Source organism: Meleagris gallopavo, chromosome 1 (genome assembly GCF_905368555.1).
Source record: "Meleagris gallopavo chromosome 1, MGAL_WU_HG_1.1, whole genome shotgun sequence".
NCBI lineage: Eukaryota > Metazoa > Chordata > Aves > Galliformes > Phasianidae > Meleagris > Meleagris gallopavo.
The window spans coordinates 105270761-105295349 of record NC_139404.1 but is presented as its reverse complement, the minus strand read 5'-3'; the positions used below and the strand labels follow the sequence as shown (position 1 = coordinate 105295349).

The 24589-nt window shown below is 36.7% G+C and overlaps 1 protein-coding gene across 5 annotated transcripts in view; it reads right to left on the bottom strand.

Annotated features, from left to right (window-relative positions):
• TTC3 (tetratricopeptide repeat domain 3) overlaps positions 1-24589 on the bottom strand; it is a 61568-nt gene that overhangs the window by 28136 nt on the left and 8843 nt on the right. For 4 of the 5 annotated variants that reach the window (XM_085242889.1, XM_085242898.1, XM_085242882.1 and 1 more), the window contains 15 exons: positions 24159-24282; positions 23124-23209; positions 22733-22827; positions 21581-21643; positions 20606-20660; positions 19773-19935; positions 19617-19665; positions 18556-18715; positions 16820-16874; positions 10327-10387; positions 6462-6528; positions 3658-3795; positions 2589-2669; positions 1861-1973; positions 262-388 (listed from right to left, as the gene is read on the bottom strand). In XM_085242889.1, coding sequence (XP_085099015.1) covers positions 262-388; positions 1861-1973; positions 2589-2669; positions 3658-3795; positions 6462-6528; positions 10327-10387; positions 16820-16874; positions 18556-18715; positions 19617-19665; positions 19773-19935; positions 20606-20660; positions 21581-21643; positions 22733-22827; positions 23124-23209; positions 24159-24282 — 1437 coding nt within the window. Of the gene's footprint in view, positions 1-261; positions 389-1860; positions 1974-2588; positions 2670-3657; positions 3796-6461; positions 6529-10326; positions 10388-13652; positions 15124-16819; positions 16875-18555; positions 18716-19616; positions 19666-19772; positions 19936-20605; positions 20661-21580; positions 21644-22732; positions 22828-23123; positions 23210-24158; positions 24283-24589 lie in introns of those variants that run through there. The other variant, XM_085242899.1, reaches the window with a different exon arrangement.

Below are 24589 nucleotides of genomic sequence, written 5' to 3'. Positions count from 1 at the left end.
AACAGAGCTCTTCTCTACAAACACCAGGCTTTGAGTTGACAGTGCTCAAGAAAAGAAGTGCTGCACTGGCTTCTCCATGTTGAATCTCTCCTTGCTTCTGTTCACCACTTTCTTTGGCCTTGACAATGTGAGATGAGGAACAAAGTAAAGATGATACTCTAGAAGTCACACTACAAAGGTTAGTGAAATATATCCTTTTTGCTTTTTTTCTGGAAAGACCATTTGAGAGAACAGCACTGTTATTTTTGCTTTTAAACATACCTGTAAATTCTCTGTTCGTGTTTCTTCAATGACCTGAGATGTCATGGGCCAAGTTAATACTCCAGGTACAATCTTACGATTAATCATTGTTTGTGATTTCATAAACTGATTAAGCGCATCTGAAAATCTGAAATTTAAAACAGGTAAAATGTTCACATCATATATCAATGCCTTTTACATGGCTCGTAATTGTTTCATGATTCATTCTACGATTCAACAAAAAAACAACAGTAATGGTGAGAGTACATAGAATGTAAGAGCATTAAGGGAAAAAGGGCTACTCTGCATAAAAGTCAGAGCCTGAGCCAGTGGCTGAATAGAGGGTCCAGAGCCCATCCATGGATATCAGGCAAACTGAGAGCCTGCACTGATGTTCAAAAGATCCATGAAGATGAGTGTGCTCATCAATCTGGAGAGTGAGGTCATGCATATTTTCACTAGTGACCTTTGATCTCTACCTGCCAGAGAGGAAGCAGAGGACGCTGCTCTGTGTACTATAGTTTTACCTGCCTTCAGACGGTGTTACATGGTTGCTACTGTGACTGTGGTAGCCTCTTGGGCAGTTGTGTTAATGTGTGCACCTCTTCAAAACACATGCAGCCTCTCCACCAGCCACAACTGCAAAGGGAAGCAACAGCCACATCCACAGGACTGGGCACAGTCACCTGTGCCTTGCAGAGGACTTGGCTATACTGCAGCAGCAGGAAGGAATAATCCTCTCACAGAGTCCAGCACTTCCTGACCAGGTTCATGCAGATATTTCACAAGAAGAGGGTTGAATGTTTGATGTAAAACTTAGTTATTTGATAAATTTGGCATTGTATTGGGTTTACATAGCAAGGACTGGGGTTTTGTCTAGCAGGAAGTGTGTGCAGTGGCATCCAATGTCACCATTTACCATAGGCAATTCATGGGGTCTTGATTTAGTAGAGCAATATACTGAAATCACGACACAAGTGTACTATAGTTACTGCAATACGCAGTTGAATCATAGTACAATCACGGTTCCCATTACTGGCCTCTCTGTGCTCACTGTCACAATGCCAGGCATTTCCAGTTTCCAGGAAGGAATGTATAGGCTGACACCAGCTCAAGCCCGGTGCTCTCTTCAAAGTTGGTTAATTGTCCAGTTTTCACACACTGCATTAGGCTGAGCCATATATATACTGTTCTCTCTACCTAGCTCAGGAATCTCTTTGCTATTTATCTCAGGGAACTTAATGACTCACTGGTACAGCTGTCTTGGCTAAAACCAAGGTTACTCTTCATCCTCCCTGATCATGCGATAAGTTCAGCTTTCTCTACAATGTCTGTATCCCAAACTAATCATTTTTTTTTTGCCTAAGAGCTCATCTCCACTGTGGAGTCGTGCTGGTCAGTCACATCCCCACACCCTGGAGACTGATGGATTCAACTGCTTCTATTACATTTTTAACATCAACAAAATTGAAGTTGTAACAAATCACTCTGATGTTTGAATTTGTTGATTAACAAAGATTAATTACAAAAAATCCAAAACAAAAATAAACAACCCACACATGTATTTCTCAAATGAAAAGAGCTTTTGTATCAAATACTGAAATTTTATTTTACACTAACCGGTTTTGTCTGAGGTATACTTTTCCAATTCCATAGTATGCCAGACAATCAAATCTTTCTTCCTGGTAATGTACAATTATTCTCTTAAACTGGTCTTCAGCCTTCGTCAATGCCTTGGAAATAAATTTAAGACAAAAATGAGGTACTTAGACAGCAGTTTTCCATTTTTCCTCTTATTTTCCTACAGTATGCCCTATTGTTTGATTTGTCCTAAGGGCAAAAAAAGAAATTAAGCAACTTTATGTTCACGCATAAAGGACTTTAAAAACAAGGGATCTAAAAAGTAACGAGCTTATTGAGCTACAAATGACCAGATAGATTTCAACTCACTGAAAGACTCTGAATATTTGTAAACAGTACTGTAGGTGAGGGAACTATTTTCTGTTTTGGTGTTTTCAGGAACCAAAAGCATCGTCTCCCTCTTTCTTCTTTTTTTTAAAGAATAGTACATAACTACATTACAACAAAGTTGGAGAAAAATAACTGGCCACTTAATTAATACTTAAGAATCTTACTTGAAACTTTAAAAAATAATTTTCTTATTTGGTAGTTTAATTTGTCCACAACTGTTGAAGACCCAATCCTACAAAACATGACTTTATAACCTGTGATAAAAGCTTTCCTTCCCAACTCATCTTATGTCTGTTAAGAGTTAAGACAAAAATGGATGACCAACCATCTGAACTAGAACTTCAAACAAAAAGCAAGATAGAGGCTTAATATCATACCTCGGGCAGTCCTATTCCAAGAAGAGAAGTGGCATGTCCGTAGATGATTACAACATAATTAATAATACGAAGATTCAATTGCTGCAAATAGAGTCAAATTATAGAAATAGCACAAAAACACTTGGCTAGTAAGGAGCACACTACTGACTACTGTAAATTGAAGATCTACAACAGGCATAGAAAACTATCATAGCTTTCAACCTCATTAATGTTGCATTTGGCATAAAGAGTGAAGGCTAACTACACCTTTCTCTTGGCCATTTGGCAGCCTTAATTATTTCAAAATGATTCATCCTGAAATGTCTGCTTTTAGAAATACTACAGCCTAGTATGTTGACTACAATGTAGCACAACGTATCTTGGCTAGATATCATGTTTAGAATTCTTTCTTTTTATTTGAAAAACAAAAATAGTAACAGAGAAAAAAAACACCTTATCTCAGACTTCTTTTCTACCTAATAAACTAGGTCACAATTCCAGATGGACTGGACATTATTTGCCTGGTAATGCAATTAGTACAGTCTTGCTCTTGGCACTATGATACAGACAGCTTGAAGTACACGTGCACAGACATGGTCACATAAAACCTAGCACTACAGATCTTTTTTAAATTGCTTGTTTGATGCTGTCTTTTAAGAAATCCAGGATGACAAATGGCTCATGCAGGATGGCTAGACAAACACACTCAGAAATTCTAATACTTGTACCAAAGAATTACCTGACAAGAACAACATAAATGCTTTTCACTCTATAACAGAATCAGTACAGGTTAAGCTATCAGGGCAGTAGTTTCATATTCAACATTTTGACAGATACTTCTAAAATTTCATCTAGAAATGCACATGTACACTGAGCATTACAAAGATACATCATATAATCCCATAATTACCCTGTTCTCCATTTCTCTCATTTTTAAGCTCTTTGACATACATAGTGCAACATATAACACGTAACTGGCGTGATGGGCAACAATTCAATAACAAATCATTATTTTGGTGGAGGGAAACAATGACACAGTATTGAAAGCATAAAGCTCAATTACCTTAATACATAAATTAATTCAATTTACCTTTAATTCTGAAGGATCAATAATGTTTAACAGTTGTGAGAACATTTGTTCAGCACTGTGACACCTCTGGTCCATCAAGGCTGTATAACCATCATGAATGAGGGATTTAACCACTTCAAGCAACATAGTTGAATCCACCTATAATATTTAAGAAAGCAGCTACTCAAAATGAAAACAGCATTTTTTCTCCCCTTTTTCTTTAGAAACTTCAAATTCAGGTCAAGCATTATCTTATTACTTTGTATAGCAAAATGCAGATATGCTTTCCCCCACTTGTACATTCCTTGTGCACAAATGTATTTCCACAAAAAGCTGAGAATTACTTCTTCTGCCACTTTGTAGTTTCTCCATTAAGGTTACAAGTCAATGCTTGAAGGCTTCACATTGCATTAGGTTATCAAAATTTCATTACAGTTCGCTATTCAAGTCTAGGGGAGTTTCCAGCAGTAAGACTTCAAATTAATACAAACATTTGAAGAATTAGGAACTTCTGTTCCCTTCATCTACCTAAGCACAAAACATAATGCTAGCTTTGGAAAGCAGATCATCGTGCTAATGTAGAAATACTTTTGATTATTTAAGAAGCTTCTCTAGCACAAGCAAAACCAAACAACTTATCTGGTTGTTTGTTATAGTTTTCATGGAAATAAATGAGCCATTACTTTTGAAGCAACCTATATACAAAAAAAATATATCCATGACCTAATGAAAGTTAGAGACAGGGGCAGCAGAAACTAGCACTAGGCACAAAAAAAAAAAAAAAAAAAAAAAAAGAGAAAACTGCACACCAAAATGCAGAAATGAGCTACTGAAAGAAGGATTGGGACTATTTTATTATCTAAAACAAATGTGACAAGGTAATGCTGTCAGACATTGCAGTTATGGATAAGAAAAAAAATAATTTACTGTTCAGCTAATAATGTATCTACATGAAGTATGAAACTGATTAAGCTAACTACAAACATTATTTTCAATACTAGTACTACATTAATCTTACAAAAACAGGTATTTTTAAGGAATAGGGAAGGTGAAGTTAGCACCTGCACCTTCTCCTTAATTCACTTTTTTCTTATAATCAGCAAATGACTGATTATGTATGTCCCCATGAAGTTTAGGTTAGATATTAGGAGAAAGTTTTTCACACAGACGGTGATGACGCACTGGAACAGGTTGCCCAAGGAGGCTGTGGATGCCCCATCCCTGCAGGCATTCAGGGCCAGGCTGGATGTGGCTCTGGGCAGCCTGGTCTGGTGGTTGTCGACCCTGCACATAGCAGGGGGGTTGAAACTGGATGATCATTGTGGTTCTTTTCAACCCAGGCCATTCTGTGATTCTATGATTTCATTCAACAGTTTTGGGATACTTGTTATTTGTTGCTGATAAGGCCCAAGAAGGACAATCCTCAATTTGTGAATTGCATGGAGTTTTGAACAGCTGTTCAAGAAAATATTCTGTAAACATTTTCAAATGTATGTATCAAACACTGAAAAACACTGAGTCCCCATTCTAGGGAGGGCATTATAAGTCCTGGACTGACTCCCAGTGATTTTTATCATTTCTCTTATAAACTAATACACAAGGTTACCAGTTCATTAACTCACGTTTCTAGCTAAGTTATTTTATGATTAACAGAGGAAATTAGTGTAACAAAGCTGTGGGAGGTCTTACAGGACGGCAAGAGATACGATTGTACAAAAGTACCAAGTGAACTTCTTTCACTCATCTGTGCTGACACATTCACAGACTAAGGAACAGGCATTCAAATGGTCTATACAGAACAACTTACGTGTGACATGGGGTATTTTTAAATGCATTCTATCTCTGGGGTTTTATCTTGACTGGCAACAATAGATGGATTTTGAATTTGCCATTTGCCCTTCTAGGAGCAGACACCATTACAGATCTTTGATCTATTAACTTTCTCTAACAACTCATATGTTTTGGATGGAATTAGCAATTTCTCTTTTCTAGCTTTCTTTAGCTGAGTATTCCATGGTTCCAGATTTGCCATCTATCTCTATGACAGTTTTTGTCTCCTCTTCACAGAATCACAGAATGGCCAGGGTTGGAAGGGACCTCAAGGATCATGAATCTCCAACCCCCCCAATTTGAATGAAATAACACTGCTGTCATGTGCATGCATGAACACCAGAGAACACTTCCATTCATATTCCATTCAAACTAAACTTAATTTTTCTGTAACAGATTTCTGATTAAGTTCTTTCAGTTGGATGGAAAAAGTTTGATCTAAGATGAACTAATTGCTCAAATAAACTGTGCAACGTAAATACAAAGTATTTGGTGGTTATCAGATAGATGGATGCATAAACCCCCAATGATCTCAGCATTAAAAAATATGCATTTGATACATAACTAGTAAGGTTATAAGTATTTAAGCATTAAGTAATTCTGAGAGAAGTTACGAAACCACACAGACTTCTCCTGATGCCAAATAAAAATTATCTTGTTGCATTTTCTTCAGGGTCAAACACACAGAAGTTTTCTTTTTCCTAACTAGACAATATTTTCCACAAAGTATTTCAGCATGGACCATTACTAACACAGCTGCCTTTTTGTCAAATTAAGGCTGGACAGTGGTGGAAAGGGGAAAGGAGAAGTAAAGAGGGCTACCAGCAATGAGATAGCATAAATCAGTGCAATCATACAATCCTTGTTCCCTGACAAAAATCAGGCTAAATGTGAAATGGTAGGTTTTTGAGTGAACTAGGATTTTGGACAGCATTACTAAAAGGAAACAAACCATTTACAGTTAAGGTCATATGCTAAATAATTCCCCAAGTTACCTGGTGCACAGTACAGAAGAGTTTATCTTGTATGGTTTTAGACTCTATCTTCAAATCAAGATGATCCCTACAAACAACAGGACAAGGGTATTATGAGTTTGTAGATGTACTTTACATGTACCTAAACTTTCCAGAAACAGAAGTGTCTGTACTTTTATCATCAGCATCACACTAGCCTATATGACAGAGGTTATCACAGCACACTCTTCCACAACAGCAATAAGAAGTACTGGAACTTTACAAAGGATTACAACACTGTTCAACCTTATAGTCTGGGATTCACTAGGGCTTCAGGGAAGTGGAGGCCTTCTCCATCATTTTACTCATTTTATTTGATCTTTTCCACCTCATTGTCAGCTGAACTGTCTTCATGAAGGCACTGGACCAGGTGACTTTCCAACATCAAAGGTTAAAGTACACTTTAGGCCTCTTCCTCTTTTTCTGAATACAAGATCCTTTATTCAAGCACAACACATCTACTTAAAATCAATCACACATGGCAGTTTGGCAGAGCACAGGCAAGGAAAACACAGAAGAGAAGAAAGGAGCTCTTTCTAGCTATGCCTTTTCTCCTGCTGGAGCACAAAGTCAAGGAACAACTGATCAACAGAGAAAGTATAATTCAGAGGCAAAGTACTACTTCTTACTCTAAACCAGCACTAAGATAGCAATTCAGTCCTCAATGTTACTATATTGTCCAATATACATTTAGTTCTATTCCACATTCAAAGGCATCACCAAATCCTGGGAAAAATGCTTCAGAGTGACAAAGGATCCTTGATTATTTTTGAAGCCAAGCAACTTGCTAATTACAGAAGTGGAGATTTGACTGTAACTCTGTAACTGACCACACACCTCCCTTGTTAGGAAATACTGTATTTTCCCCAAGTCTGAAACTTTACTGTGAGAGAAGCAATTTTGCAGATGGTTCTATTACTTTAAAGAGGATTTGTTCCCATAGTGACTTCTAAAGTTCGAGGCTTATTTCCCCATTAAACTGAAAGAAGAAACAACTCAGAGGCAACCAAGTTAAATGAAATAAAGGACCTCTGCCACGTCAAGGTTTCAACTGCTCTAGCTGTGTGGTATTCAAAAAGAGTAACAAAGGGGAAAAAAAAAAATTATACAAACAAAAGAATATTAAAATGCAGATTAAAAGATGATGGGTTTCATGGTGATGCTTTAATTTGGACTACAGGTAATCCGGTTCAGCTCCTTGGTTTCCTAAAGGATTGGCCTCTTCAAGGTAAGAAATCTACACTTCAAAAAAACAACACTTAATGGAAACTCGCATCAACTTTTCTATGTCAACGTAAACAACTTATTTTGCTGTATCCCTTATGTGAACACAAAATGAAAATACTAGCTCAAGAACCTTGTAACCATGAAAGTAGTTAGAGCACAATTAGTCTCATCTCACATTTTTCACACTCTTAAATTTTAGAACATATGGAAGCATGTGTTTTCTACATAAAATCTATAGTGCTATTCACATCAATTGATTTAATACTGGCTCCAAACCATTAAACATTGATTAAACATTAAACATTGATTAACAGTCAAGAAAGGTATTCACGTTCTAAAGATTAGGCATCAATGTACTTCATGCCAAGATGCAAGTTCTGTGAAAGTACTGAAGAACTTTTTAAGTGCAACTTCTCTTCTAGTAGCAAACAAACTGACTTACAATGCTCTCTTCATGGTCAAATCTCTTATTTTGACTAAGTGCATGAAGAATAAAAAAGGTTTAAAAGATGATTTGGTACACAGAACAAATAGTACAAAGAGACCTTGAAAATAAGATATAGCCTGAGTTATGCTGTGACATAAGTTTGAATGTAACAGTAAGAACAAGATTGCTATTATCTTCTGCTGCAAAGGAAGCACACTGTATTGGTAGGCTATCTCACATGTCTTGCTTATAGGAAACTTTTTTTTTTTTTTTAAAGTAGCAGGCATTAAGTTTACACCTTTCTTTTCTAAAGTTCAACTGAGATTCATAAAATATTTAGTTTTCAAATAAGAAGTCAATTTCTTCATGAAGTTGGAATATCGGGAACTTTAACCTGCTGTCTTAACCTGAATTATATTCTGAAGAGGATATAAACAATATAAATACACAACAGTGTATATTAGGTTTTAATTAAGAAATGTTTTATCAGTTTTCAGCTATACTTTATTCAGTTATCTTCTTTTCATACAAATCCTTTCTTATAAAGGTAAGTTGAATTACCAGCTTTAATCACTTTGTCTGACATTCTACTAGACACAAATTTTCAGTATGCAGGCATCAAATGGCATTCCTAGAAGTCTCTTTTCACTAATGTTATGGGAATCACTTTCTATACCAAGATCTGTTTTAGTACTGCCACACTTCAGCAAAGCATTTGACTACAAGGGTTGCTCCAAAAATAAAGCCTCCTATTTTATTATGTCGGCCCATGATGTCAAAGGCAGAAGGAAAACCTTGCTGCCAAAACTGTTACATTTTGTTGCTGTGCAAGAGACTGCAGCAGAGGGGCAATCTGACAAATGGTATCTGACACAGAAATGCATCTGAAGCAGAAATGTGTCACTGAATTCATCCATGTGGAAAAAACAGGACCCACTGACACTCATTGACACTTGTTGAATGTTGATGGAGACCAAACAGTGGATGTGAGCAAGTGGGGCAGCAGATGGTGCGTTTCAGCAGTGGCAAGAGTATCATGAAGGGCTAGCCACATTCTGGACAGGCCATGCACAGCTGTCACACCACAAAATGAAGAGCATCTCAGTCAGCTCATCTGTGCAAATCGGAAGATTGCAACCAGGGAACTGCCTAAGAAGGTGAAAGTCAGCTTCACTGCACTGGAAACAATGGTGATGACACTGGAATATCACAAAGTTTGCACCAGGTGGGATCCAAGAATGCTCACGTGGGAATGGAAAAACAATGTATGCAAGTTTTTCAGGATCTACTGAACCAATATGAGGCTGAAGGTAACAATTTCCTGAATCATATCATTACTGGTGATGAGATATGGTGTCACCAGTATGCGCTGGAGCCAGAACAACAGCCCACTGAGGGGTGACATGTGAATTCCCCATTGAAGAAAAAGTTCAAGATGCAGCCCTCAACAGGTAAAGTGATGTGCACTGTCTTTTGGGATAGGAAAGAGGTGATCTTTCTGGATTTCCTGGAACCCAGACAAACCATCAACTCTGACCACTACATTGCAATGACGACTAGGCTGAAGACTCCAACTTCCAGAGTCAGGCCAGAGAAGAAAACCTTTCTCCTGCAATGTGAAATGCCAGGCCCCATACCTGCTTGAAGACAGTGGAACATGTGGCCAGTAGGACTGTCCTACTACACCCACCACATAGATTTGGTGTCTTCTGACTTTCATCTGCTTCGGCCAATGAAAGATTTTTCAATGAAACATTCTCCCTAGCAATAACCCTGTCACAGCAGCTCTGAAACTGTGAGTCACTTCCAATGGTGAAGATTTTTACGAGCATGGAATGCAGGCCCTCATTCATCACTGACGATAATGAATAGCTAATGGTAGTGACTATGCTGAAAATGAGTGTTCTGTAGCTGAGAATTTTCTCTATCAAATAGTGTTATCACGTTCTTTGTATCTGTTGCAGTTTCCACAGGAACAAATAGGAGGTATTACTTTTGGAGCAACCTACATATTCACTATAATTTATTTCTATACTAGATTTAAGAGGTAAAATTTGTTCTTATTCAAGAAGAAGAAAATTAAAAAGCAAACAACAAGCAGCAAGTTAAAGCTTCTGCAGCCCTTTGATTGCTTCGCAACTCAATGATAAAAAATAATTTTAGTTCTACTAAATAACTTTAAAAAATTCTTACTGTTTCTTTTCAGGTTCACCAGGTTTGTTCTTCGACCTTCCTTTGTATTGGTGACTTTGGCCTGCAATGAGAAAAAAAAAAAATATTTCAAACACAGTGACCATCATTTAAAAAAAATAAACTTAAAACTCATATTTTGCTTCGTAAGTAACAGATCTAAAATATTACAATATTCAGAGCTAGTACAACTGAGAAGTTTTTAAAAAAAAGCCAGAGTGTTATAAGTTTCATATTATTTTTATTACACAGTAAGTACAGAATAATCCTACAAAAGGAAATGGATACTTCAAATGAACAGAATAATCTTGAGATTCTCTAACGTATGATCTGATTCCAATACTGTAACAGCTACTCAAGCAGACTGCAAGCCAAATAAATCATGTATATTACACAAAGCCAATACTGATATTTTTAGCTACTAGATGATAACTACAACTTATAAAAGGTAATAATGGATCATTTTGGCTGCAAAGTGTCTTTATCCAAGCTTAAGTACATAAATTTTACAGAAAGCTTAAGTACATAAATTCTACTTCAGAAAAACATTTCCAGAGAAGCCCAGTACAAGCCACATTAACATCAGAATTCCTAACATATGAGTCACATAGAGATAAACATCCCTGATTGTAACTTACAAATGTTTGACTATGTAAAACCACTGGACTACAACAAGAATTAATCTATCATGATACTGATTAGTTTCTAACTCTGAAACAGCATCAAGGACTATGCAAAAAACTTTTACTCTAGAATTTCCAGTATCTGTAGTTAATTAGTTACACTGCTCTACAAAGTAAACAAGTTGTTAAGAACAAGGAACAAGAAAAGATGTTTTAATGCTTTAATGCAATTGGTCAAAACCAGGAAGTAACTCAACTGTTTTCTCTGGAATTACAAAATAAGGTAAGAAACTTGAATCTGCATATGCATGATTGTAATGAAGCCATGAAGTGTTTAATTTTCAATAGAATCACAGAATCACAGAATTGTAGGGGTTGGAAGGGACCTCTAGAGATCATCGAGACCAACCCCCCTGCCAAAGCAGGTTCCCTACACCAGGTCACACAGGTAGGCGTCCAGGCGAGACTTGAATATCTCCAGAGAAGGAGACTCCACAACCCCCCTGGGCAGCCTGTTCCAGTGCTCCGTCACCCTCACCGTGAAGAAGTTCTTACGCACATTCGTGCGAAACTTCCTATGCTGCAGCTGATATCCGTTTCCCCTCGTCCTGTCTCCATGTACCACTGAAAAGAGACTGGCCTCACCACTATGGCCGCCACACCTCAGATATTTATAAACCTGGATCAGGTCCCCTCTCAGTCGTCTTTTCTCGAGGCTAAACAGACCCAGTTCACTTAGCCTTTCTTCACAGGGGAGATGCTCCAGCCCCTTCACCATCTTTGTGGCCCTCCGCTGGACTCTTTCCAAGAGATCCCTGTCTTTTTTGTACTGGGGAGCCCAGAACTGGACTCAGTACTCCAGATGAGGCCTTACCAGGGCAGAGTAGAGGGGGAGGATCACCTCCCTTGGCCTGCTGGACACGGTCTTCTTAATGCACCCCAGAATGCCGTTGGCCTTTTTGGCCACGAGGGCACACTGCTGGCTCATGGCCAACCTGTCGTCCTCCAGGACGCCCAGGTCCCTCTCTGCAGAGCTCCTCTCCAGCAGCTCATCCCCCAGCCTGTATTGGTGCATGCAATTATTCCTCCCTAGGTGTAAGACCCTACACTTGCTTTTGTTGAACCTCATCTGATTTCTTACTACCCAGCTCTCCAGCCTGTCCAGGTCTCGCTGAATGGCAGCACAGCCTTCAGGCGTGTCAGCCAATCCTCCCAACTTCGTATCATCAGCAAACTTGCTGAGGGTGGCCACTATCCCCTCATTAAGGTCATTGATGAAGATGTTGAACAAGACTGGACCCAGCACAGACCCCTGGGGGACACCACTGGTCACAGGTCTCCAGCCAGAAATACTTTTCAGTTAGAACTTCACAAGGCTTTAACAACTCAACAGCAACAGTGAAAAAATCCAGTTATGTGGAGAGCTCACTTATGATAAACAAGCAATTCACAAGCAAGGCAAAAAGTAGGATTTCTGGACTGGCAACCAACAAGCAACTGACAAATTCAGTTACAGAACTGCAGAGCACAACACATTACATGAGTTCCAAATTATTTACATTAAGATGAAGAGGGCAGGTTTTTTTTGCTAGTTAAACCTAATTCATTTTACAAGATGTACAGGAAACCCTTTCTCTAACCCAGCTATATGTTGGAAGAGAAGACTGTTCCAGCTGTGCTCTATACTCTTATAGTCATCTCCTGATGACTATGGTTTCCTAGCACTAGACAGCTTCACGCAGACAACATACATGCAGCACCTGAATTTAAGCTATTAGAGCACTTGAATCCAAAAATAATGTATGGCTACCAAATAAATCAAGCAATTGTTCAATTACCACAAAGTTCAATATGAAAGAGGAGTTAATAATTTCATATATGAAGTTTCAATAATCACCTACTCTTTAAAATGTTTGTGTCACTCAGAAAAGTCTTCTGTGCACTTACATTTTAAATTTATATAGCATATATGTATTTTAAAATACTGAAATACATTGATCATAGAAAAACACAGACCTACCCATTTGACTAGTCTCATTCAGGACAGCAAAACATCCAACACACTCATATGGTTGATTTTTCACTGAAAACTACTTCATTACATAAAATCTGAATTAATCCAAACAAAATTCAGATGTCACTGACTGAAGACTAAATATGTTCAGAATTATTTCACAAACTACTTTTTGAAAATGACACAAGAGTCTGAACAGGTGTCTGCTGAAACTGTTCACACACATTAAAAACTCCAAAGTAACACTAATAGTCATTATAAATTTTAAAGACATTAAATTTAAAGACAATATTTTCAGAGTCAGACATTTCAAATATAATCAGTTAACCATTTGGAGATGAGTATTCTATTCCCTTCTCTTCATTAAATAAGTTTCTGTTCGTTAAGGAAGTGATATATCATCCAAAACAAAATCTTAATGAAGATAAAGCAATAAAAACCTTTCCTTGCACAAAAAAAATTAATCAGCCTAATTATTTCACACTAAATGAACTTAACTTTAAAAGCCAATAAATAAAAACGATTTTAGGGAAAAAAATTTCCTGCATGAATGATCAGTTACATAGCAACCAAGTTAAGATAATCCCTGAACTATTTTTATTATAATTGAGCATGATTTACTCGCCACTTTCATTTCTAAAGACACTACTTAAAAAGTACTTTTAATTCAATAGCAAGCATAATTCACTTACCCCACCAACATTTTAAAGTGTTAGTACAGGTAGCGCTGCTTTTCATAGAGATTCTCATTAGGAATAAACAAATATATTTAACAGAAATATACACATGCTCAAAAAAATAGTATATGCAAACAAAAACCGTAACGAAAAAGGACAGTACTTTTAAAATAAGATACAGTGGCATAAAGTTCCTTTACATGAACCCTCCTGCAAGTCACAAGCCTTTCTGTGAACAAAGAATAAGAAAAAGAAAGTTGTTCTTCCCCACCCACACTAAGCATGTATCAACTAGTCATTCAATGCATAACTCCTCCTTTCACATCAAAGCCAAATCAAATATTTTCTTCTACATCAGTGCTGACATAATGAGTGTCAGGAGGGAGGAGGAAGCAAGAATAGAAACAAAAAGTATGGAATCATTCATGGGGTTGTTTTTTTTTTTTTTTTTCTCCACTCTAGCGACTTCAACACATTTCATAATCCTACAATCTCTTCAGCCTGGAAGAATTGGCAGTTCTATCCCTGCATTCACTCTTTCATTATCCCTCTTTCCTCCTTAACCTCTCTAAAATGAGTTATTCTTCTTGCTCAGAAAGAAATGAACCCAGGCATTTTACTTGTCAGTTGCTTCAGACTTGTTCAAAACTCCCTGCGGTCACAGTACATCTCATATTTTTCTCCTTAACACTGATACCTGGAAATAAATTCAGAGCCTTCAGCAATTAATTCAAGCTCCTCAGCAAACTGACATTCTGTTTTTTTCCTCCCTAGATAAACGGGACATCTGGAGCTTAAAAGCAGATTCTCAACATTCCACAAGCCTCGAGGAGGTACGCTGTATTATCAACTGAGAGTTGATAGTACAGGCGCCCTAACAAGGTTGAACTGCTAATCAGAAACTTAGTTAACAGACATGGTATTCGTAAATAAGTTCCTGACCATCTATGGGATCTGGCCTATGTAACACACGTCCTTTGCCTGGATAACACCTCCCCGTGCAACCTCAGGACAACCAAAGATCCCCCTCACCAAAAACCCATACTAACACAGCACACTTGTAGCATTAGGACTCATTATAGAATACTATGAGGTTGGAAAAGACCTTAAAGATCATCGAGTCCAACCACGACCTAACCACACTACCCTAACTCTAACAGCCCTCTTCTAAATCATGTCCCTGAGCACCACATCCAAATGGTTTTTAAAACATATCCACAGATGGTGACTCCGTGGGGAGCCTATTCCAGTGCTTAAAACCCTTTCTGTAAAGAAGTTTTTCCTGATGTCCAACCTAAACTTACCCTGGCACAACTTCAGGCCATTTCTCCTCGTCCTGTCATCTTAGATTTTAATTAGAATTTAATATGTACAGCAATTCTAGGAACAGGTGGGGACCTCATGGAAACTATATGAATATTCACCTGTTATAATGTATAAAATCTGGATGCTTTAGATCCTGGCAATGTATGCTATTCTTTCCTGTAATAGTCCCACCCATATTATGCTAGATAGTTAGAAACTTTCAAATGGGAAAATACAGGTAATGAACATAACAACCTTCTCTAGAAAAACAGGGGGTACTGTCTGTGCTTAATCAACACAAACATAGGATCTTTTGATTCTACTAAAGCAAAATGTCTTAGCCAGCAATGTTATCTGATTAATCAAGGACAATTAGCTCCCCTTGGAGAATTGGGAACTGGAGAACTTTTCAGCTTGTTCTTAGATGACCAGATCAGAATAAAAAGAGTAAGAGGAACATTCCCCTAATGACCACCAGGGTTGCTGAACACCAACAAACAACCCGACAGAAGGACAGACGGCCAGGAAAGTAGCCAACAGAGGTCAGAGTATAGATTGCTTAACCTTATGAAGGCAGTAGGTTTTTCTTCTGTATTAGGTATGTATTTGGGAATTTAATGCACAAATACAGTGCTTGATTTGTGAAAACTTCCAGCAGTGCCCAATCTCCCATAAAAAGCAGCATCTCCCCTGACTGTGTGTGGATAGGCTCACTGCACACTAGCTAATAAATCCACTTTTCTGACACTACCACGTAACAACCTTTCAACAAATTAGTCTTGACTTTTTCTACATTTTTCACTTCATTATAAATTAATTAGTACTTCGAGATACTTGCATACGTCCAAAGCCTACAAATCAAGATAATTTTTTCCTACTACTGATTTTTAAATAATATTTTGTAATATATCTGCATTGGTTTCCTAAGATCAAATTTTGAGATGCTTCATACTTTGACATCTGTTCAGCTAAGTATTCAAACATGTGAGGTCTACAGAAGAGCACAGCTGAGCACTTCATTAACCTTCAGACTTCTCCCCGGTCAGAACTATAGAAGGATCCACTGCAACGGAAGTCAGTGGAGGGAATACAACACAGACATGCACCTGGTCCAGATAAGACACAAAAAAATATTCTACATAAACCTAATAACTAACAATAATTTCTGAATGTCAGAGAAATCTCTTAGGCATTTTCAATTCAAGTAGGTTTACCAGATGATAAAAGCAGACAAAGCTCAGGAGAATTCACTTTGAAGATGAGAGCTGCTCCTGCTTAAAATGAACACACTCACCATGGGAAGGTAATTCCAGGACTGTGGTATATTTGGGGTTAGGAGGTCCTTCTACAAAAGTGCTCTTTTAATTTAAAGAAAACACATGAACAATAAAACATACCAACTTCCTCCTCTTGAAGCTCATAGCAAAATGTTCTCTCTGTCAAACAGTTTGTAATATTCTCTCTCTCTAACTGCAAGATTATTTTTCTTGAAGGCAATATGGAGCTTTTAGTAATCATAAACAAATTATGAATACTAAAACAACAACACATATTTCTCTTAATTTTAATTCCTTTTAGATCCAAAAACTATCTTAAAACAAGGAAAGTTATTTCCAGCCTCTGACTTAGCATTTTACTTTTCAGTTCCACGTTAAATTCCAAGATCATCCATATAAATCAGACTGAAACCACAAAAGAGGAAAGGAAATAAGACACAGAAATAGGAGTAACTAAGTAACTGCGCCTAACAGGAAAATAAAAACAACAACATAATAGCTTATTGTTGTGAAAATGACACTATATAAACTTGCTTATTAATAACAACAGCAGTGAAGGAAGAATTGACCCAGACATGATAAACGGTTAAACAAACTCACTTGGTGGAAAGTCCAGAGAACACACTTCGTTTTCTGTCCTGGGCAGGTTGGTCACCTAATGCCAAATACAGTAGTTTGGTTTTACACAGAAAATAAAAATTATTCAAGCTTCATAGTCATCTCACTGCACATTAACAGAAACAATCTTTAAATCTAAAAACTGATTTGCTCATTTCAGTACTTTGTGGAAGTTACAATTAAATTACAAATTACAATTTCAACAATGAAATCACAAGTATATCATATACTATGTCCCCTAAGAAAATTTCAATTAATCAAACCGTACTCGTATACACACTTTTCCCTAATTTCATAACAATTTACATGATCTAAAAATGCCAGCTTTTTTGAAATAACATTCTTAAAGATAAATTTATACAGACCTACATTATGAAGATTCGCATGCACAAAGGCAGATTCAAGCTCTCAAAAGACAATCAAAAACTTTAAGCACTTCTTGTACGTTCTGGAGCTCACTGTCTTTTCCAGCAAGTTATTCCAACTAATGTTTCCCTCCCTTTGCCTTTGTACCTTAGTTTCAGTTTCCTAACTATTGCGTCATCTTCACTCATTGTCCCACCCTTCTATAAAAACTCAGAAGGTTATTTGCTGAGTTTAATCCACAACACGAAAAACCTTTGCACTTTAAAAGCAAAGTAATAGTCTAAAAGGCAGAGTTAGAGGCTTTTGTTGGTAGATTTCTTTGGCCACCCTTCTCTACTGAGTATCCTTGTTTGTATCCTGAACAAAACTCAACCCTGATCAGAGAACAAAGTTTTAAGTCTCATTTTATCTTCTGAGTCTTCCTCACCAAAAAGTTAATAAAAATAATCTAGTAGAACACTTATGCTTGTAAACAGTTATTTAAATTTTAAGGACTAACTTGGACCCAACAATCCTTACAGGTCCCTTCCAATTTGGGACATCTCTGACTCTGAGTTCTGACAGTATATTACGCTCGTTTCAAACACACAAGCCAAACACATGTCTGAGAACCACAAAATCCTAGTTTTAAATATAAATCATAGAATCATAGAACAGCCAGGGTTGAAAAGGACCACAATGATCATCCAGTTTCAACCCCCCTGCTATGTGCAGGGTCACCAACCACCAGACCAGGCTGCCCAGAGCCACATCCAGCCTGGCCTTGAATGCCTCCAGGGATGGGGCATCCACAGCCTCCTTGGACAACCTGTTCCAGTGCGTCACCGCCCTCTGTGTGAAAAACTTCCTCCTAATATCTAACCTTAACCTCTCCTGTCTCAGTTTAAAATCATCTCCCCTTGTCCTATCACTATCCGCCCTCGTAAACAGGAGGGGGAACGGCTGTTTATATGCTCCCTTCAAGTACTGGAAGGCCACAACGAGGTCTGCCCAGAGCCTTCTAGGAGTACTATTAAAAGAACACTGCTTTCTGTAGAGGAAAAAATTGCTTCACAGAACAACAAAACAGTGGTCTGTAACCACGCAAATACCTTAGCATTGCAACATCAGTACAAAATGTTCCTCTTCAGGAAAAATCCTGTATATGATTTAAGTTTTGCAAAAGCATCTTCTACTGAACTCTATTACACCACGAGACACTAACAGAATCCTCTTGAATTGAGAGCACTTTCAATATAAAGGCACTCCTCTTGCACTTAGCTGAGCAAGTAAACAATTATTAAAATACTACTGGAGCAAAATTTCAGCCACACATTAAATGGCATATTCTGGAATGGAGAAAATTAACATACTGATAGTCTTGGAATTCCATCTGTAGCGTATCTTATGGTGGTATCATGTTTTTGATGATAATGGTCATCTTCGTGATTGAACTGCATTTGTTTTCTGTCCTTCCCTATTTCTTTTCGCTCTTGAGAAATGATCAAATGAGATTCTGAAGAACTGCTGTCCCTGAAAAGTAAAAAGAGAGAATCCTAGTTCTTCCAACGTTAACATTTAAAATATATCACATATATTTGCTGTGAATAAAATAAATAAAAGCCTATCCTCACAGAAGCTCTCATGCCACAAACATATTTAAAGCACTTGATCAAACATATATTTTTTAAACCTTCAAGGCACACGGTATTAGCTTAAGCAAAGATCTCTAACAAAAAACAAAGTGACACAAGAAAAAAACCACAATTTTCTCCATCACAAAAAGTAGAGCAGCAGAAACCAAAACAGTCTTTCATAGGCATTTAATGCAAAGTTAAGGATTATGCTGTAACACAGTTGAATGTATGAATGTGGAACCCCTTTTAACTCTTTTGCTTTCCCTGGAGAGATTAAAACAGATATGACAAAACCAAGTTCTTATTAATTAACATTCATATATATATATATATATATATTTTTTTTTTTTTACCACTGCCACAGCTCATTTGCTAGCATTCAGTTCCTCTCATAATGAATACTTGAATCAGCTTAATCTCCCCATGAAAATCATACAACAAAGTGAACACAAACAGAGGACGTGATTACAGAAACATTTTCAACAGTGTATGTGAAACAGCGTGGACAAAAAATACAAAACTGTAATTGTTTCCTGTTAGTTCCAACATGGCTAGAACTTAATATGCTGAAGGAGACTACTTGGCAGTAGGAAGCACCAGAAGATAGCTTATTCAGAACCTAGAAGTCCTCTTTACTACTAGGCCACATTTTGGCTGCAGTTCTGATAGTCTTATTTCTTTCATTTTTATTCCTTAAACTGTAATATATCAGTAAACATCTATGACATGTATTACCTAAATCTTATATTAAATATTGTTAATTAAAAAAAAAAAAAGCGAATTTAGCAGTTGCTTACTTTTTCTCAAGTAGTAAGTTCTTTGGTTTCTGCTTATATTCTTTAGTACCTATAGAAAATTTTACAGGAAGGAAAAAACATTAGCTGTTTTCAAAGGAAAGCTACCAATAAATAGGATTTCTTTTTAAGGTAAATCTTGAAATCAGAAAAGGTTACCTTTGATTTCTTCTAATGTCTTCTTTAACTTGTCATTTTGTTGAATAAGATCCTTAAGTCCATCAAGAATATTCTTGCACAGTTCCTGAGCTCTCTCATTAGCTTCTAAAGCCAGTTCATGTTCCCCCAGTAATGACAGTGCCTTACAGAAGTGGTAATGACCCTGTATGGATATCAGTTTAAGTGTTCATTCAAATAAGGATATACTTTATATTTCAAACAGTTGAAATACACTGGACGGTATGAAGTAGAAATACTGCACACTCTAAAAAAAAAAATCTATTGCACCCATGAATGACCAAAGTTTTCAACTACTCAGCACACTGAAACAGAAAATAATTCATCAGAAGCAGTATCTAGCCTCTGGCTTCAGACAACAGCAATTTTGTTTTTCCTTTCCAATTTCCACTACTGATTTGCAATTCTGTAACTACCCCTTCTTTAATCTTTCTTAGTCCAAGAATACAAGGAAATACATTTTGCCCATTAAACAGGGTTTTCATTACTCTATGGACTACATGTACTCTTTTTAAAGCACTGTGATAACACAGCAATGCATTATGAAGTAATAAGTATTTTTTTCTTTACACACGCAGAACATCTTGTATGTAAGTGCACCAAAATAACATTTTTAACATAAATATGCAAGAAAGCTACGTGCTTGTCTGACTGAAGCAAAATTCCCACTTTATTCATTCTACTGTCAGCAATGCTAAATGCAGATATGAACACTTCCTATCTACCTGTGTGATATCTGTAATTCAGACTCTGGGATCCTATGTTTGGTTTACAATACTAGCAAAAGACAATTTTGAAACATGCATGAAACTAACCTTTGGCCAATTAGGCTTCAAAATAGTGGCCCTTTTTCCATCAGCAAGGGCTCTCCTTAAAGAGAAGGAAGGAAAAAGAAGAGAGATTTATTATTCAGACTTCAGAAAAATCTACAGACCAGGACTTCAATGCACACAGCACTATAAAAATTTAAGATAAATAAAAGAACAGTTCATTCACCTGCAAAAAGGCCAGAGAGAATAGACATAACTGAGAATTCTCAAGGAAGGAGATGACTGAAATTATCTGAGAAGACTACTTCAAGTGAAGCAGAAACAAATAAAGCCAGTGGCTTGGCCTGGAGACCTCACAGCCATTAACTACTCACCAATGGTCAGTTAAAGACATGCCAGACGCGGACAAAAAGGGCTTCAAGAATAACAAATAAAAAGTATCTAATATCCATTAGAAGTACCATGTATAGTGAAGATCAAATGTAATCTGCACAGAATTGAGCACAGCACCAAGAAAATGGGCAGAAACTATGAACTGTATGGATGTCAATTTTTAATTCTATTGTTATTTCTTTTTCTTGCAACAATTAGGTCTGGATTTATAATAATCAGACCCTTAAGATTTCAGTTTTACTACAACAAAACCTTTATATAAAAAAATATATATACATCCACCTTGGTTACAAACAAGATTTTTAGCTTAACAACTGGCTTAATGAACGATAATCCCAGAAATACATTCTTCTCTAAAAGGTTTCATAAATCACAGCACTCACTGGTACTAAAGGTTTGGTTTTTTTTTCTCCCATTCATATAACCTCCCCACTGTTCCAAACTTTAAATAGCATTACATACTACCAGTGAATACAACTAACATTACTCTTTTCTCTTAATATCAGTTTCCTGAGGTACTGACATCCCAATTACTATATACACTTTTTTAAATACTTTCTTTGTTCAGTGTTAATTTGCATTTACAGGAGATCACAATATTTCAGATTATAAACAAGGGCTACTTACTTGTACTGCTTCGTGAGAATTAAACAAAGAGCTCGGTTTCCATACAGAAGATGGTTTGCAGGACTTAAGAAAAAAAAAAAGTTTGTAATATATATTGCTTTTGGGAATCTTAAGGAAAAGTTCTCCCAATAACTGTCTGCAAACACCACAGAACAAACACTGCAAACAATTACACACAAGTTTCCTTCAATAGTCTCAGCAATTTACAGGTCATTAACATTATTATTTTAATTATGTAGCAATTTGTAAGATTAGTGAGGTGAAAAGTATAAAAGAAGATAGATTTAGATTCTGCCCCCCAATACTTTGCTGTGACAGATACATCAAAACACAACTCAAGCCATCCAAAGACACAGCTAGTACACTCCCTCCCATCTCTGCTTTGCTTGGGGAAAAAGAAAAAAAGAAATTGGTGTGAATCATGGAAAATCTAGCTTGACTGCCACATACGTCCCATTTTGTTTTGCTTAACCTCCAATTAAGTCAAACATTTCACAAACACTTTTGGATCACTGCTTCCAGAACTTTGTTTCATAACCATTTGTCTGACTGGGCCAATCAAACAGCAGTTCCAAAGAACTAAAGCACTGCTCCCAAAGTACCTACAGAAGAGTGGGGGGGAGGGGGAAACCTGTGTATGTAATCCAGCAACCACTTGAAACAAAACAAAAGGATGCAGCTAGCTGGGGAAGAAGTGTGATGATGAAGCAGATGAAAATCAGCTCAGTCAGAGAAGGAGAAAGAAAATAAAGTCCAGGAAAGTTGAAATCAGCTTGAATTTGGGATTGAGATGTGACACTATGTACTATGTGACAAAATTTGAAGAAAGACAACAGCAAAATGCTATTCCCATCAACCACACAGTTATAAAACTATGGACAAAATTTAAAAACTGTATCAAATTTTTATGGAATTCAGATTTACTCATTATTTAGTCATCTAAACCTAATGGAAACTCTTGGAAAGAAGAAGTGCAAACAACCATTAGCAAGAAAAAAAAGTTGTGTAACCCCTTTTTTTTTTTTTTTTTTTAATTAGACATCATTTGACTTACAGACTGGTTCATGTAAAACTAAACAAAATCTTAATAAATCCCAATAAGCTGAGTGCACATGACACAACACAATCTAGTTAAATCAGTTGAATTCTTACCAAAACTCTATGGCTTTAGTATATGATACTATAGCATGATCAAATTTTCCTTGGGAGAACTCCTCATTTCCTTTCTGTTTCATAGATTCACTCTTCTGTGAAATTAAAAAGCAATTCAGAAACCACTGTAATTAAACTCAGTTGCAATGTGAAGTAAAAAAACATCTGGCAATAGACTCCAGTGCTCCAATAGCTCCAATGTACAATGGCAACACAAACAACCGATGTTTTGTTTATTAAGTCAGGATCTCTCAAGGAAATCATTTATGTCTGGATAATTACTCATTTAAACATTTGAAACGTGAGTCTTTAATCATTTCGCCATTTTTTTAATGGCCAAAAAAAACCCACAACACATGAAAATGACAAACACCCTGATACAATCTCTTACCTTCCTACAGTTTTCACAGGTAACAGCTTTAAATTCTTCAACTAGATTACAATCTTCCAAAGCAACTTTAGTAATATAATGTTTGCCTGTAGACAAAAATCAGAAAAACGCAATGAATGAAAAATTAATCAAGACTGAAAGTAGAGTTTGTTTTCTGCTAAGAATTGTGCTCCCTTGTATGGTTGGAAGCAAAATTTGACATACCAAACAAATAATAGAAACATATGACATGGCAGAAAATTTTGAAACATAGGTATCATTTACTATTGGGTAAGCCCAAAAAATGTGTTGCAAGCAGTAAAATCTTTAAGGATTTGCCCTCTTTCAAGCAATCAATTGAAATTTTGTTTCATTTTGAAAAAAGTTGAGACTTTAAAGATCTATAAAGATTTCTGTTGTAAAGCATTCGTGCCCTGGTACTTAACTATAAAAAGATTTTCTGCTTACATGCAAGTCCAGTTCCCACCACTCACTCACTTACCGTAATAGCTGAATTAGAGTGCATATATGCAAAAATTCAAAACAGAATACAAGCTGCTCAAGAGGCAAGAAAAACAGACTTGGTATCTTCTGCCATTTCAACTGAAGTTCTATTGCTAGTGTTAATAGCCTACGGTAATGCCCATTAGCTGAATTCTGGAAGATGAATGTCCAATATCTGAATTAACATAGACAAAACCCTCTGACAAACTTTTAACAATAAAACCCTATTAATATTACACTCACATTCCGTCCCTACGTTAAAGATTGAGAGCCTACAGGCACACAATTAACTCACAAAGGACTCCAAACTCAGGAACCATTCTGAACACCTGCTCAGAAAGAGCATGTGCACTGTGAACATGAAAATGTACAGAAACTCAAACAAGAATTGATTGCTTTAAATAAACAACAACAACAACAAAAAACAACACAACAACACTTTTTCCAGTCACTCTTGCAGACGCTTTCAAGCTAGTGTAAGCATTACTACTCCATAACTTGAGCACAGGTAACTTTCCACATGACTGTTTCTTCAGGAGAGTTCATACTTACATTCACCAAAGAAAGTTTCAAGATAGAGCCAACCAAAATCACCAAGTTTCTCCAGCTTCTGCAGAATATTGATATCACCTGTACATCTGATCCAATCAAGTGCATCCCTAACATCAAAGAAACCCTAGTGCAATTAAAGAAAAGAAAAAAAAACAACAAACAAAACAGTACTTTATACAAAGTCCTAAATAAAAAACAAGACACCAAGTAACCAAATAATTCATTGGCAATAGTGAAGGTATTCTGTGTAAACACAAAAAACAGTTCTTTTATAGCAGCTGCTTGAGGCATTTGATCCCAAGTTGTTAGCCTTTCAAACATGCAATAGTTCACAAATATAAATATCCAGGTAACTTAAACACAGCATAATAAAGCATATTCACAAAATGCAGACAGATATTTTCAACAGGACAGAGGGAAGCCATTCGAAT